At 39.2% G+C, this 17,025-nt stretch overlaps 1 protein-coding gene across 4 annotated transcripts in view; it reads right to left on the reverse strand.

Moving 5' to 3' along the window:
- LOC124113286 (receptor-type tyrosine-protein phosphatase beta-like) overlaps positions 1-17,025 on the reverse strand; it is a 128,332-nt gene that overhangs the window by 50,635 nt on the left and 60,672 nt on the right. For all 4 annotated transcript variants that reach the window (XM_048383898.1, XM_048383900.1, XM_048383899.1 and 1 more), the window contains 2 exons: positions 11,041-11,334; positions 10,303-10,487 (listed from right to left, as the gene is read on the reverse strand). In XM_048383898.1, the coding sequence (XP_048239855.1) occupies positions 10,303-10,487; positions 11,041-11,334 (479 nt within the window). The remainder of the gene's footprint in view (positions 1-10,302; positions 10,488-11,040; positions 11,335-17,025) is intronic.

Here is a 17,025-nt window from a genome sequence, read left to right on the forward strand (position 1 = left end):
AGCATTCGGGATTGATCCGCAGCATGCAAACTGCGCCAGAACCGAAGAACTTCATTTTTTTTGTTTTGTAAATGAGGATGTCCAGCCCATTTCACCACGGAGAGCCAAATTTGAGGTCTTTCTACCGACTGCTAAGAAGAATCTACACGCTCGGTTTTGGACAGCATTTATACAGCTAAATTCCTTAGTTCCCCAAATTGCCGATCCATAAGATAAGATAGGCTGGACCAAGTTATTGTACAAAGTTGTAAAAATGTTATAAGCTAAACCACCAGCTGCTTTGAATTTACAAATTATAACACCAAGTGCCCTATTTGCAGATTTAGCTACATGTATACTGAAATCGGTCTCCACTGTTAAAAGGGTATTAGTGCAGTCAGCCATTGTAAATGGAGAGACAATTATAAGGTGATAAATTATTGTCTGTTGCAGAATATGCGGTAAAAGTGTAGTCATTTATACATATACACATTACACATATACAGATGAAATACACGATATGATACAGTGCAAGAACAAACTAAGATACGGTTTCTATTAAAAATAATTATACGATTATGGGTTTAATTAGCATGTTTAATTGTTCAGGCCAACACGGTTGAGATACAGCATCGGCACACTTGTGTCGAGGTTGCGATATTTTCCCTTATTTGTTGGCAGCCTGCTACCGGCCTGAATTTTGAGAAAGGTCTCAGCATAGGACTATTACTTCCTTCTTAAAGATGTCAAAAAGCTTAAAAACTTGTAGATGTTAGGGTGGTTAGGACCAAACTTTTTTCAGCTCAGAGTGCCACTCTTCCCAGTGTTAGTGGTCCTGGAACCAATAGTGTCAAACAGGTTCTGCACAATACGTCCATCAGATTCAACTGTTCAGCAACATTGTCATTGAATTTCAGGTGAACGAGGGGAAGGCAGACGCACGTGGATTCACTCTCAGGTTATTATTGTCTGGAGTTCACATTTTGGGGCATTTCATATACTAATTGAACAGAGTTCACCTGCACATGTCCACTTTAGTGAGACAGACTGTAACCAAAAATGCAATGAGCTGTAGCTCCCAATCCCTTATAACAACGACAACAACCAGGGTGAGGGCACAGTAAGGTTAAACCGTGTCCACAAGACAATCTCAGGTGGCTAACGCCATATCTCCCATCAAGTCAGCTCTATTTTTCAGCGCATAATTATTTTTTTACATTTTAAATAAAAGGAATTAAAAAATCATATTTAACAAACCTACACTTTATCAAATACACAACTTTATAACCCTTTCTAGACTTCGTTCCAATTAACCTGGATCATATAACTCGCTCGCGAAGGTCGTATACGACTTTAAAGTGAATACATCTACAGTGTACAAGTAACTTTTAACTGCATCATATATACTCATGAGAAACAATTATTTTCGTTCCTAATTCGAATGAGCACATTCTGAGGCTTAATCTGCAAAAGGACAGACGAAATATTTCTTTGTACAATGCAAACGATACAAACGTAGCGGCTGATAAAAGAGAAAATGACTTAATAATCTGCAATATATCATTTGTTCTCGTTTAATCTATTGAAGTGATTGTAAAGTTTCAAGGAGTACTTAAATGTTGTGGTATTATGAATGAAATTAGAATATCACTCCCAATTGTCCGACGACCTAATCATCGGACAGACCAGTCAAGTGTGACCAGTGTACCTGCCTGGTCTTACCTCCTAATTACTGAGCTGCCCAATACTGTCATACTGTGGGCAGAATAAGCTGCTGGAACTCGTTGAGTGATAGAGATTAACCAGATTATGATTGTGTTTGTAAGTTGCGTTTGATCTGTGTCAGGTTGCAGTTGTTTTATTAGGCAAGACCAGGGGTAGTTTTTTCAATGAAACCTTTCAACCGTTGAGTTTGTTTTGCATTCATGTCATTAAATACATTGTTAGGTAGAATAATAACACGTTATATAGATTAAACATCTCCCTAACCTGAGTATAATCTCACATGTACTCTAAGTACCGTACTATATTACTTTGAGGATACATTGAGTAGGCATTGTATGCTGTCGGGATGACTTTACGCAAATCCCTGCGTCAATGGACCCGTGAAGATCCGGGGTAGAACAGATCTTCAACAACCCATTCTTGCCGTAAAAGGGCGACAGCGCTTGTCGTAAGAGGTGACTACCGGGATCGGGTGGTCACTTTCGCTGACCTGGTTGATGCATGTCACCGTATCCCAATTGCGTGGATCGATGCACATGATGTCAATCAATCACTGGATTGTCTGGTCCAGACTCGATTATTTGCAGACCGCCGTCATATACTGAAATATTGCTAAGTGCGACGTTAAACAACTAACAAACAAACAAAACTTTGAGGAATTCACAACAATCACTATGACGAGGTATGCATATCTTGCAATCGACCTGAATCCAGTTACTGGAATGTCAAACCCGGGCTTGTTAAAACAAGAATTGCAGTTAGATCCGCTACATGTTGTAGATCTCCTGTAGTTAAGAGATGCAATACCGAGGCAGCAATGCCAATTTATGAGGGACAGACAACTACTCCAACATATATAAACAGAGCAGCCAAATATAAAAATGAAATCATATCATGTAAGAAAATAGAAATCATATCAACACAAAAAGAGAAAGTGTATGAGTACAAAAACTTGCAATAGATATGTGTACCCTACGTACACGCATGAGTCCCACTCGACAGTCTACAACACCCGAATAACTGTCAAACAAGTTTGGGTACCCCTTGTGTTCAGGCAAGTTATTTAATTCAATAATTTTGTATTAAAATCCTTTTCAATTTGTTTTCACCATTTTCCCTATTCCATTCCATGCATGTTTATGTTGCTACATCTTATTGCTCATGTTCCCAAGTATTATAAAACACTTTAATGTCTCTCCTTCCTAATCTAACGTTAAAACATTTCAGGTCATTACCATCATCTAATACACAAGAGATAATACCAAGACATATTTAATTCGGTTTTATGGTCTATGCGGTCTTACAATTGATTTTATTAGTCTATAAATCTTATGTCTGGTACATATTTTCACAAACAGGGCTATTAGCTGATATAAGGAAGGTAACATCCAGTTGAATTCCCAGTTGACGTATTTACTTTTTTTAATCAAATATGAGGACTGTATACGACATACGTTAGTCTCGACGTTTCTACAATTAATATTTTGAATAAGCCGTTAATATGCCAGTTGTGACAGGGATGATGGCATAGTAGCTGTAGCAGACAAATTGTGACAGTCGTTGTTACGTGCGTCACTAGGTAATTAGTACTGCATTGACCTTTGTGATTGTTACTAGTATACTTTGAGGATTACCTCTGTGGCCAGTGGCGGACGTAATTCAAACTCCTTCCACGCTGACACCGCATCAAATATATTTGTGTACCGATTACATATCTCCTACGGACAGGGTGTTTTTTTTTGTCTTTGTGCTTAATATATCTACATATGAAATATGTAATATATGTATCCACAAAAAATATACATATACAGGCTAGGTATTTGCCCACAGCAACACCTGCATAACTGTTTATTCGCGCGTGGTGTGTTGGATCGTAATTGACCGAGAGCAGGTATTGTAGAATCACCTGTAAATAATGCCGACACTGTAATTAGATACAACGTACTAATGAGAATTATCATAAGAAGGCTGTTTTTTTTCTGAACTGTTACCATTTTCATACCAAAAGTGACAATGCATTTACAAGTTGCTTTAGTGTCATAATATTCACTCAATCGCCTGTAAACATCGCACCGCATATAATGAAATGATTTTTTCGAAATTTCGTTAGAATGTGAGATATTCAGCTAGACGGTCTGCAATGAAAGACGAATCGGTTTTTTTCCCATTAAAATACGCGCACGTGTACCTGTACATTGCATATCTAGTGTCACTTAATTTCCCAGTGTGATGTATTAACGAGACATAAAATGGGAAGTGAAAAAGAAACAAACTAAACTTTAATTCGTTGAAAATAACGCCAATGAATTGGTGTACACGTGCATGGATTTGTATGATAAACTGTCAAAACGTTTTGAGAGAAAAGGCCAGGTTCATTAAAGATCGTTGCAATATGTCAAAAAGGTGAAATTTGTAAACTTCTGCAAAGGAAACATCCAACCAAAGGCCCTTTTAAAATAGTAATGTAATGATATAATACAAAGTGTGTTTCACATGATACAATATACTTTGTAAACAATTAGTTAATTCTTTAAAGGGACTGACGAAAAAATGGGCGAAATATTTTAATAACGCCAAAAATTAGTTGAATTAATTTAAAATGAGTTGAATCATGTGTCATGCTTATAATCCCTTAATGTATTTGCGAAACTAAAACTGCTGAGCAAAGGAAAATATGCTCGCCCATGGGCCAAACCTTTTTCTCGCCCATTGGCGAAATATTTCAATATCGCTATAAAATCGTTGAATTAAGTTAAAACGAGTTAAATTTTGTGTCATGATACGTGAAGGAATGCATTAAAATATATTTGCGAAACAAACACATAAGTTTTGTGTAATGGAAAATATTCTCGCCAATGGGCCAAACCTTTTTCTCGCCCATGGACGAACTATTTCAATATCGCTATAAAATCGTTGAATTAAGTTAAAATGAGTTAAATTTTGTGTATGATACTTGATGGAATACAAGTTAAGTATTTGCGAAATAAAAACATGAGTAAAGAAAAATATTCTCGCCCATGGGCCTGGGCAGGCCCATGGGAGAGATTATGTAAATATTGAATTTTTAAACTTTTTCTTTTTCATTTTTTCTTCCTTAGTATGTTCCCATGAAAACAGCATGCTTATTTTTGTAAACACTTTTGACCGAGACTAGGAAAAGACCGTAGAGTTTCTGGACTTTTGGGTTTCCAGAATTAAAATGGGACGTGTTACAACAATGTGGCATAGAAAGAAGAACAGATGGCAAGATAATTCCTCAGAAAGAAGTGAATGGCGGAAGCCAAACCAAGGATGAACGAGAGAAATGAAGAACAGAGACAACAAACCAAACCAAACCAAACCAAATAGAAGAGATAGCAAACATTACGGATTACAATTAACAACAAGACATGTTACAAGATCAACAGCAAGACACAGGAGTGCATCATGGAAAGTTGTGTGAAAATATGGGAATGGAAAACGATTCTTTTTGGAACCAGACTAAAGTTATTGCATTTCTAGATAACTATATGGAACCACTGAAAAGGTGTTTGAAAACCTCACTATTTTCGTCGGCAAAGAAAGAGACTTTTGTGGATTGCCTAAAGTGCACAAGTGTCGGGATAATAAAGATGAATGCGAAAACTACTAGAGTTTCTATATTGAAACAGAACTGCCTAATGATATGACACTGAGACCAATATTTGAGGGACCTAATTATTTTCTCTATGTTAAGAACAAGGCATTCATTGCTGACACGTAATATAAGGACAGCATACATTGCTAGACAAGTTGGCTATATAAGTGACCTCATCGTATAGGGTAATTTTGTGCTGCAATAATGTACGAAATGTCAGTCCTTTGTGTAAAAGCGCCAAACCCTTTCCATATTCATAAGAAATCTTTACCAAAAATATATTTGTCACTGATGCGTCAAAATTGGAAATGTCCACCACATGTCTATCATAAAACATTCATAAAGGTTTACTGATGCCTTGAATGTTGCAACCTTGGTCAAACAACTTCTGAGCAAGAGTATTCTGAGCAAGAGTTGTATGATGCTCTTTGAAATCCTGGCAGAAAGCGCATGCTCAATTGTATCTCAAGAGTTGTGACATGTACACACCAAAGGCTGGAGTTCCTGGCATATTGTTCGATATAAAGGGAAAGTTAATTCTTGGAAAGTCATTCCTCTTATCATACAGTCTTGTGGAGAGTGTTTTGTCACTGAATGGTTATTCATAGATCTAAATATGAAACAGATGAGGCGGTCTCACTGGTTTCCTTATTTCTAGTTCAGGTGGGTAAATCAGTGGGTGTTTGGTGGCTATTGAACGATATCAGATCCTCGATATACCTGAAGCTTTAGCTAAACTTATAGAAAACGTCTCACATTCCAATTGTCTGAAATTTCTTCTTAAAATGACTTTTGTCGAACCTTTTCCTGAATAGTTAAAGACACATTCCGCATGTTTCAGCCGGATAACGGCCCGTGTTGTTTGTAAACTGTTTGCCATGCTTAATTATGGCACAGAATGAAAATATTGAAATATCTTGTTTATTTTGAAATTCAATTTTAATCAATCTCCCGAGCAATGCCTTTTAGTATTTGTCACTTCAAAACTAGTTTTAAAACGGAAACTGCGTTTATAAACAACATGAAATTAAAACATTGTTGCCATCATAAAGGATAAATAGAGAACTTCCAGTTATTGGCGTCATTAATAAAACAACTATGGCATTGAAAACACACGAATTGATTATCTATGAAATAGTGGCAATTCTCGTACATAAATACCCTTTTATCCTTCTTGGTTACCCACTTACGCTGAGTTAGTTTTTGGATATTTGGAAAGAACTCTGGAAAACAAAAGGAGAAAACAGGACCTAGCGTCCTCATACTCATACTCATCAAATAAGCGACGTTTCCTTGAGAATCGTTTTATGTTTTGGCCCTTTGAATGCAATGAATTAAGTTTGTTTCCAAACACCCCTGTTAGTCTGAAAATTCATTTTTAAACAAAGGTAAAACTATGTAGACGTGGTCTAGACACAGAAAGTTTACTGTACACAAACAGATACCAAACAATACCTACATTTTTGTATCACCCGTGTGCTGTTACAGCGTAACAGTTTCCCGCAATGTATGCTCCCTGGCTGTTGGAACTCTCCTGTGCACGAGTCAAATTTGTCGTTGCGTAAAGGTAGCCGAGACAAACCACGCCGTTCGCTCTCGCAATCAGGAAAATTAGGTTTTGACCACTTGTGACACACCACAGTGTGAGTATTGGCAGTATATTTATGATAGTATGGTTAAGATTGTTTGTGTACAGTTTAATTGGGCTGTCATAGGATGATATGTCGGGAATTCGCTTTGACAAGCCTTGTAATGTGACTAAGTTTTCGCGCGGTTTTTGAATATGCTGACGCATTCAATTTATGTGTTTGAGTTACCCTTATAATTTATTGTCGCATAAGGTTATATGTAAATGGATATTTCTTACGTTGTTTAGGTGTGTCTTTAAAGTCTGTTTTAGCGCATTGTGGACTAAAAGTTGTTATTTTTGTTGAATAGCAAATTACCGTAATGATTTTAAAATGTGGACACCTTTTGTTAAACACATGATATTATATGCTAGCGACCAGGTTAAGTAATCATTTGTGTTTGTATTTCTTACAGCCTTTTACCCTTTATGAGAACCTTCATATACAGAATAAACACCTTCAAATCTGATGACACTTGTACCATCATTTCTTGAATGGAAGAGGTTCGGGGTTATCTTACTTGTAGCTCGCAAGGGTGATGCAAGTACAACCCGAGTCATGATACCAGAAAAGCATTCAATATAATTTAGATATGCCTATGCACACGAATGTGTCAAATGGATGAATCTACAAGGAACAGTCGAGTTGGAGAAGTGAAATCATATCTACAGTCCCGTGGATATCCGATTCTACTTGTGAAGGGGGAATCAAGAAGGCAACAGCCACTCACAGAAATACACCGTTGAAAGTGCGTGATATGCAAATACTTACTTAAAGCTATCACACGACCCAAAGTATCTCCGCATAACCCCACGAAACCCTTTCACGGTATTAGCATCCTTTACATTGCTACGTCATAAAATCGACGTTATAACTGTCACCATTAAAACAAATCGTGTTGTGTCATTCTTGAGAACATTTCTTTATTTACTATGCAAAAAAGGAGAGGGTATTTTGGAGAGGGTATTTTGTTTTGAGGTGTAACTACAGGAAAATACACCAATGTCTGGCAATGAAAATACGTGATTTTCCGAAGAATCAGGCTTCCAAACACAACAGTGAGACATTCGAGAAGCACGTAAACTCGGACAGCAGTTGCAATGAGTGGTATGCCAGATTTACCATTGTCACTCAGACTCGGTTATAAGCAGACGCGTGTTGTTCTTTTTTAACCAAACGGTCAAAAACACTTTATTAAACAGATCTAATCATTACGGAAGCGAGAGCACTGATCATGCGATGTTTGGAACATGCTGAACATTTACCTGTCATAGGCATGTTGCAGGTTGGCACACGTCAGAATGTTGTTCTCAAATTGTCATCAGCAGATTGTGGGCCCGATACCAACAAACACAAAACGTCGAATATCGACGCAGCTCTTGACGCCCATGACAGCTGAGTTAGCACGATGGAATTAATAAATCAGTTGCAAACTGCCATAACATAAGGACCGGTTGCAACAGGTAACTGGTCTAAGAATACATGTCAAGAAGGCGCAAAATCGGCTGCACAGATGTCATGTTTGTGCACGACGTCCACTTATCATCCCACAACTTACTACGCGCAAATTGAATCAAAGGCGTCAGTGGTGAACGGAACGTCAACACTGGCATAATGTTGGGCTAATGTCATGGTGTCTGACGAATCGAGGAAGTTCCATGATCGAAGGAATCGAGTTAAGAGACATCCTGATGAGCGTTTCATGGGCGTCAACATCTTACAGCGTGATCGTTTGGGGGTGGATCCATATTGGTATGGGGTGACTGGCCGAAATGCACTTCATATTGTTCATTGCGGAGTCAATACTAGTGAGACAACATCATTGCATCACACGGAGTGCCATTTTCACAACGTGTTGGGCAACGTTTCATCTTTTAAGATGATAATTCACGTGCTCATCGTGCCATGACTGTGACCCAATTTCTGCAACAGCAAAACATCCATAACATGCCACATCATATCCTACGTAGGACTTATTATCTTCTACGTAGGACTTACTATCTCCTACGTAGGACTTAGTGTGGGCTAGAATAACTAACTACAAAGGAAATAATAAGTCTTACGTAAGATATAGTAAGTCCTACGTAGGAGATAGTAAGTCCTACGTTGGAGATACTAAGTCCTACGTAGGAGATACTAAGACAAAAAAATTCAAGGGGGCCCAACTACACTCCCGTAGAATTGACACTGAGGAGCAGTCCTTAGTCCTGTTGAATAGATATCAGTTGACAACTTTCTATTATGATTTCTGAGAAACTGGATACCATTATGGTTCTTTTACGAAATCAACCCCAATCTTCACCATTTTTATGTAACGACGTTTCACGGCAAATTCTTGTTTCTGGTCTACATTTTCCCCTTTTAACAGACATATGATGACAGTTACAACTATGGTTGACAGAGATGATATTTTTGGATGTCAAGAATTGTCAACGTTGAAGAAATCGTTCTTTGGTGTTTATGTTAATTAGGATATGATCGAAGAAAGATGGTCCAGGTTACATGAGTTTACTCTTAAGAAAACTATTTACGCAAGTGTAGAACATGATGGAACTCATTTGACTGTGATAGTAAACAATGTGATCTCATCTGCAGAATTAACAGGTCAGTAATAAGTTTTATGCCATTTGCCCTTCCAAACTTTAACCGTTATTGTGAACCCGACACTTACAATCGATGGGTTAATACTTGTTTTATGAATACCTGGGGCCATTCCCCAAAGACATCTTGGCGTAACGAGATAGCAACTCTCATACAATTAGACATACTTGAGCGCGAGGATCCTCAGCGGAACGAGGCCCCTGGAATCATCACCAATCAGCTTTAAGAACCAATAACATGAACATGCGTAAACAGATCTTTCGACTGGTATGACAAAGAATCTACTGCATTCGCACTTACCGAGATCCTAATCAAATACGTTGCTTCGGTATGACGTCAAAAAGACGTTTTTAAAATTAAAGTTCCAGATGTTTCCATTGCACTACTGTGTGTAAGGGGTACCGTGAAAGGAAACACTTGTCGCTGTGTAGAATTCCTGTTATCTGGTCCCGCTGGTCGTGGGCTTAAAATCAGATATTCGTATTAACTTGCACATGGGCCTAACCAAATCGGCGTGATTCACTGTAGTATTGTTTCCCACATAAACTCTGACCTCTGTTATATAACTGGTTTGACTGTTGAAAGTGGCTTTCAAGCTCTTGGCGCTCTGTACTTGCAAACCTTCACTATTAAAAGGACGAATATATATGAATTAATTAGTCAGTTTGTTTGATTATTAAACGAACGAATGTTGAATAAATTGCTGGACATATCCGTGGATTTTGCTGAATAAAGTTTGTATAAGTAGTTTACCATATTTCTGCTACATTCAGTGCAGTTGACGATGACCCGCTTCACACACTTTGAAGGAGAGCCTGTTTTCACGTCGACAATGTACTCAAAGATATTCCCGTTAGGGTTGAGTGGTCTGCTCCATTCCACAGCAATAGAGCGGGAAGTGTTGTCAAACGACGTCAGATTGGTAACGCTTCCGGCAGCTGAAGACAACGTAGTGGAGTAAAGAAATTTGAAGGTTCATATTCTATATGGATAGAATGAAACTCTTCGGACATGATCAATATCTCACAAAGAGTAATTTGTCACTTCTTCTGTAGCATCACTAATACAATATGAAATATCAAAAACTAAAATTCTATAACCTGATGCCAAATATCATTGAATCGCTGTGATACAATTAAATGTTTCCATTATACATTACACTGTCAAGGTTTGTGAAAATGAACTAACATGAATGACCGATTTGATCAACATTACTCAAATGCAGTGAATGGCGATGTCTGTGGTAATAAGCATGATAACGACATACATATTTAATGAAGTATAGAAGACTATTGATATGGGTGGCATTTCTTTCTTTTGATACGTTGTATTGAATTAACGTCCCAAACTAAAATATGTATTATATTTTGTTTTCAGGCTTTTGAGAACAAACACTTAGAAATTGTATTTGTTCTTCCGCTAAATCGTAAACGTATCAAATAGGTATTTTAACGTGTGAAATGAACTTTGCTTAAAAGACAAGATACTTACGTTTTGCTTGTACCAGTATCACAGTGGTAAATGGTGAACTAAAGAGGTTCCCACTCTGTGTTTTTATGGTCAGGGTGTACGACACAGCTGGGACAACACCAGTGAAGACGACAGAGATGAGGTCCTGTCCACTGCCGTGGGGAGGTTCATGTCTTTGGTTATATGTATCTCCATCCCGCCTACTGAGTGTCACAATGTACTTGTCTGCATCCCCCTCAGCCTTGGAAAACACAATGGTGATATCTGGAGCTGTCCTGTTGGTTTTGCTATCCAGCTCCACGATGGCCGCGGGTGCTGAAATAACGACATACATGTGATGGCACAGTGGCAATATTCTACAGTTATAAACGCTTGCGCTCGGAAAACGTCTCCTCAATAACATGACGCCACTTACTGATTAAGTGTGATCAGCAGTGACGTTACAATCAGTACTGATTTGAAATGAGTTAAAAGAGAACTTATATCGTCCCGCTTTGATTTCTGGTTGTGGTATATAGTCTAGATTGAATGCCCAAGAGCCACTTTTCTCAATGTACGTATTCACCTGTTTGCCACCTGTGACCTTAAACACGTGTGGAAATAATCACCTTTATATGGATGAGAGTTCGGGTTTGTACAGAACGAGGCCGAATGTCGATGGGTACACAAACGTTCAGCTTATAAAATCCCGTACACTCTGCTGGTGAGTGAGTGAGTGAGTGAGTGAGTGAGTATGGTTTAACGCCGCTTTTAGCAATATTCCAGCAATATCACGGCGAGGGACACCAGAAATGGGCTTCACACGTTGTACCCAGGTCGGGAATCGAAACCGGGTCTTCGGCACGACGAGCGAACGCTTTAACCAATAGGCTACCCGACCGCCCCTCACTCTGCTGGTGACACATGTAATGAATTTATCATTCACAATAGGTGACAAGTGACAAAAGCGATTTCATCCATCTTGTGACCGCCATCGTTAATTCAAATGGAGACAGGATCATGACATGAGATGCAAGTGACGTCAAATCAAAAGCTATGACATCATGACATCCATATAGACCGGCTAACCGACTTGTATGGGTTTTTACCAGACGACGACAAGCTAAATTATTTAACGATTAATGATAAATGCTTTTGCCATGTACCGAGTTGAGGTACATTTTACATCCCCCATTTATAACATGTACTTGTCATCCCGGAGCATATTCTTTGACTTTCCTGATTTCCAATACATGACTGATATGTATGCTCATGTTTTGTTATTCCTTGACTATGTACCGTAGTCAATGTGTTTCCGGTCAAATGCATTTAATTAATCATTGTGTCCTTAAGATTAAATATCCAGCTAAATCTGCTAGAGATCAAGCACAGGTGCATGTTTTACTTGACGAAGAGCTTAAAATGATGTATCGATCGCAGTAAACAGTACGCTCCTGTACACTGGATCTGAGGCCTCATTTTCATACGCAAATTTATATACTTTCGTCAAATCATATTGCGAAGAAAGACAAATGTTCAGCGCTCTCCTAATATATTTTATGTACTTATTTTTTTAACAGTTAGATTACCACACACAGTGTTTGTTAGTAAACGGTATACACGGAACCGCGGAAACAGGAGCTTACTTAGATTAGTGAGTGAGTGAGTATGTTTTTGCGCCGTTTTTAGCAATATTCCAGCTATATCACGGCGGGGGACACCAGAAACGGGCTTCACACATTGTACCCATGTTGGGAATTGAACCCGGGTCTTCGCCATGACGAGCGAACGCTTTAACCACTCGGCTACCCGACCGCCCCACTTACTTATATTATGTAAAATATGAAGGGTTAGGCAATGTCAGACCAGTTGTGTTGTAAAGACATATGCCCATCAACTGCAAGTAACATGTTTTGAAATTTTTTCTTATAAGGTGTCAGATTAATTTGTAATACGTTTTGGGGAATGACCTCTTATTCTATTGACTGTCATATACCACAGACGTTTTCCCTGATCTATTTTTCAAGATAATGCCTTGTGAACAGACACGAAAAGGTCATCTGGAAAACGTCATAGCTCACAATATACCTGCTAATTTGATAACTCAGACTATTGGAAATATATTTAATATTTTTCAATTATCAATTCATAAATATCTTTACGGCTTCCATAACTGTGTGTAATGTCAGAGTACAGTTTGATTCACGTACAGAGAGCACGTGATAGACAAATTTGATATTCAACTGATTACAGACACTATATTTCGAATGATTGCAATGATGATAATATTATGTGCGAAAACGCCTAAAGCTTCTTATTAAATTTTTACCCGACATAATTTGTGATACATACAATTAATGACTGTACCAAGTTATAAATCCTGAACAGCCAACACACCGAATCTAACTTTTGTGCAGAATGTTGCTATGACAGCCGCGCCACATTGTATTTTTCCATAAGGTGCCTTTTAGATTAAATAAGCGTGTTTTTTAAATGGCCAGAACAGTATGATAATAGACGATTAGAAAAAGAAGAATGTTCGTGTAATGGTAAAATTAAGTGAGTGGAATGTGAATGTTTCAGAAAATGACGAACGTGTGTCAAAAAGTGTGTAATAGTGAACAGGATATTTGTATGAAAACGTATGTGTCCGATTGGTATGACTTACTATGTAAGCCAGTCGGAAAAACGGGAAGAAATAAGCTTCGCACGTGCAGGAATATTTAAAGATGTGTAGGGATGTGAGATGTATGTTAGCATGTATATGTCCGTTCATATCGTTTCGCTTAGATGTGGCATGAAGTGTGTTTTGGGTGTACTGAAGCCATTGAGACTCTATTGTCACTTTGCCCTTTGTATGATGATATGCGTGAGGTCTTGTGTGGAAGCGTCGGTTTCAGCTATCCTAATATTTTAAGATTTGTGTGACAGTGATAAATTAACTGATGTGTACTTTTTAAACACAATGAATTTACACTGCCCAAACCTGCTTTTTAACTCTACCACGCAAAAACGATATTTTATATAGTTAATGGTATTTAATCTGTCATCTGTACCTATTTATGTTTACATAAACTTTCACTGACTTTTACGTCGCTCATAGTGAGTGAGTGAGTATGGTTTTACACCGCTTTTAGCAATATTCCAGCAATATCACCGCATGGTACACGTCTATCATAACACAGTCAGGGTAGCTCTATACACTGTATATGTTATCATATTTTGTATTTGTAAGGATTGTATGTAGGTGAGAACAAAAATGTCTGTCTGTCTGTCTGTCTATTTACAAACAGATGGTGCTTTATACAATTTGGTCAGTTGGTACAATGCCGAGTAACCCATACCATTTTAAACCTTTCCTTTTCCCTTCAGCGTCTTAAGATTGTTCTCTTTCCTAATAAATGGATGAAGCGGATAATAAGAATTCTGTTCTGTGATTTCGATCGGGATGGATTTTTGTTAGAGACATAATACGTTGTCGGTCACGGCTTCAAAGCATGCATTTTTTTCTGCAAGGAGGAGACGGTGGTTTCGGAGGCATGCATTATGCGTCTCGAGAATACAGGGCGAGAAAGTATAATAAGTGTAACAAGGTATCTGGCGTTAAACCCGTATTCAGCAGCCCTTGTACCCATAAATCACGTGATCATCATTTCCAGGAAATCTGAATCTGTGATGATTTTATAGTTGTTTTACTCACATGCAGCATATCAGTAGTAAAAAAATACGTCTTCGAATTGTTTTACTACATAATTCCTCCGGAAAATCATATTCTACAGGTGACAAAATCCTGATAAAAGTTTCAATTGTAATACGCTCAAGTATCGAGTCATATCGACGCTATTGTTACCAGACACGTTTGGCGAAGGCCAAGATAACGAGCAGGAATTATTTTTTGGACAGCTGTTTTCGATGTGACGCAAGTGTAACCCCTTCCTTATAACACTTGTTTCATTCTCGTGCCCAACTTCAGGTCACTGGAAAATAATTGCAGATTTTATTATTTCACAGGGGGCACGGGTGGCCCAGTCGTGTAAGGCGCCGCGATTCGCTGTGCAGAGTTTTTCGTCCCTTGGGCACGCCAGAAACCTATGATTGTGGGTTCGAATCCCGGTTCGGCCCGATTATGTTTCTAGGTTTGTCAGCACCATACCCGTGCTCGTTGGTTTCACCGATGTGGTAAACGTCTGAGACCTGCATCACTTCGGGCTTTCCACCCACATTAAGCTGACTCGCCGTGATATAACTGGAATACTGTTAAAAGCGGCGTTAAACACAACTCACTCACTCACTTATATTTCACACGTCTGGTGGATAGCGATAGTCACTGAGGTTGGAATGCGTTTTCACAAGAATGTGGTTGGGGTGCGTCTTCAAGCAGGGAAACAACAGTTTAAAGTTATTTTACATACACTACACTAAATACTTTAAGCGGGTATACCATTTACAACATGTATAATCTATGAAGGGACATTTACAGATCTGTATAATATAAACTGCCGATCAAACGAAAATATACATTGTTAGATTGTGAATAGATGTAATACCTGGGAAACGAAACTCAATTTAACAGGTAGAAATCGATTGATCAAACACACCCACCAACTGACTCTTAGAGGTCTGTACATTTTGAGAAAAATGCAGATTTTGTAATGACAGCACGATATCAAAATAAAAATGCAAAGAGGGTATAAAAAGGATTCAGTTGGTTCCCAATAGATCACAGTAATAAAGTCATGCCAAGGTTATAAGCCGAGCGGAGAGAGGGGGGATGTTGGGATGTCTATGATGGGGGCTACACAGCTCTATGTTGGAAGAACGTTCGGGTGCAGCCGACTGACAATTGTCATACAACTTCAGCAATTACACCAAACTGGGCACACAAAGTACAGGCACCCAAGCGGTAGACCACGTGTCTACCCTACAAGACGACCGCCATATATGCTCGTTACATCTGCACAACCGCTTCATTGTGGTGACATCATCGAATTTACCGGGACTGGTACGTCGCAAGTGTCAAAAGGTTTTCGTGCTGCAGGAATTTGGGCTCACAGATCCAACCAAGGAATTGACTTGACCGGTCAACACCGGCGAAATAGACGTCAGTTGTATCGAACTGTGAGTGGGCAGTGACGTGATTAACCAAGGGTACTGTCCAGGGTCCAGAGCCGGTTTAACTTGTTCTATCCTGATGGTTCGACACGGGTATATCAGCGGAGAGGTGAAGGGTTGGCTGTGGCATGCAGTTAACCCTTTTGGGTGCTGGGGCGTCATGGGGCGGAAATTGTGGTGGTAGAAAGACGGGCCTTGTCATCATCATCCGTGGAAATTTGAACGCTCAATGTAACAAGGTTGCCATTCTCGGGAGACAGAAACAATGAATACAGCTCCAACAGGACAATACCAGACCCCACACTTCCCAAATACTCCAGGAATTGATAACGTATCCATGTTGCCCTTGCCGTCACGCTCACCCAAACTCCCGCTGACAGAACATATCTGGGACCATACAACATCCAAACCTGCCGGGGCGCTCGGGTAACCTTGTGGTTAAAGCGTTGCCGCAGACCCGGTTAGATTCCCGACATGGGTACAATGTGTACAGCCCATTTCTGGGATCCCCGCCGTGATATTGCTGGAATGTTGCTAAAACCATAATCACTCACTCACTCCATACCTGTCGAACACCGTACATCAGCGGGAACGTGTGTTAAGGAGCACCCACATACCCTCAATATAACGCTGCTGGCAGAACAGAACTTACAATGATGACATCTCCCAATACACAAGACGATATAGTTTGCGAAAGATCAGGTAGGAAACAGAATGAAAAGATGCAGGCTGGTGAGTTTCGGATATAACTTCCAGGAAATGCATACATTCATACACACACACGCACGCACGCATGCACGCACGCACGCACCCACGCAGTTGTGAACCTTAGGCGCGTCATAATCCCAGGATTGGTTCGAATTCAAGATTTGCCCCAATTATGATTCTTGGTTTGTCAGCACCATTTCCGTGTTC

The sequence above is a fragment of the Haliotis rufescens genome, unplaced genomic scaffold (assembly GCF_023055435.1).
Source record: "Haliotis rufescens isolate VD_foot unplaced genomic scaffold, xgHalRufe1.0.p SCAF_5, whole genome shotgun sequence".
Classification (NCBI taxonomy): Eukaryota; Metazoa; Mollusca; class Gastropoda; order Lepetellida; family Haliotidae; genus Haliotis; species Haliotis rufescens.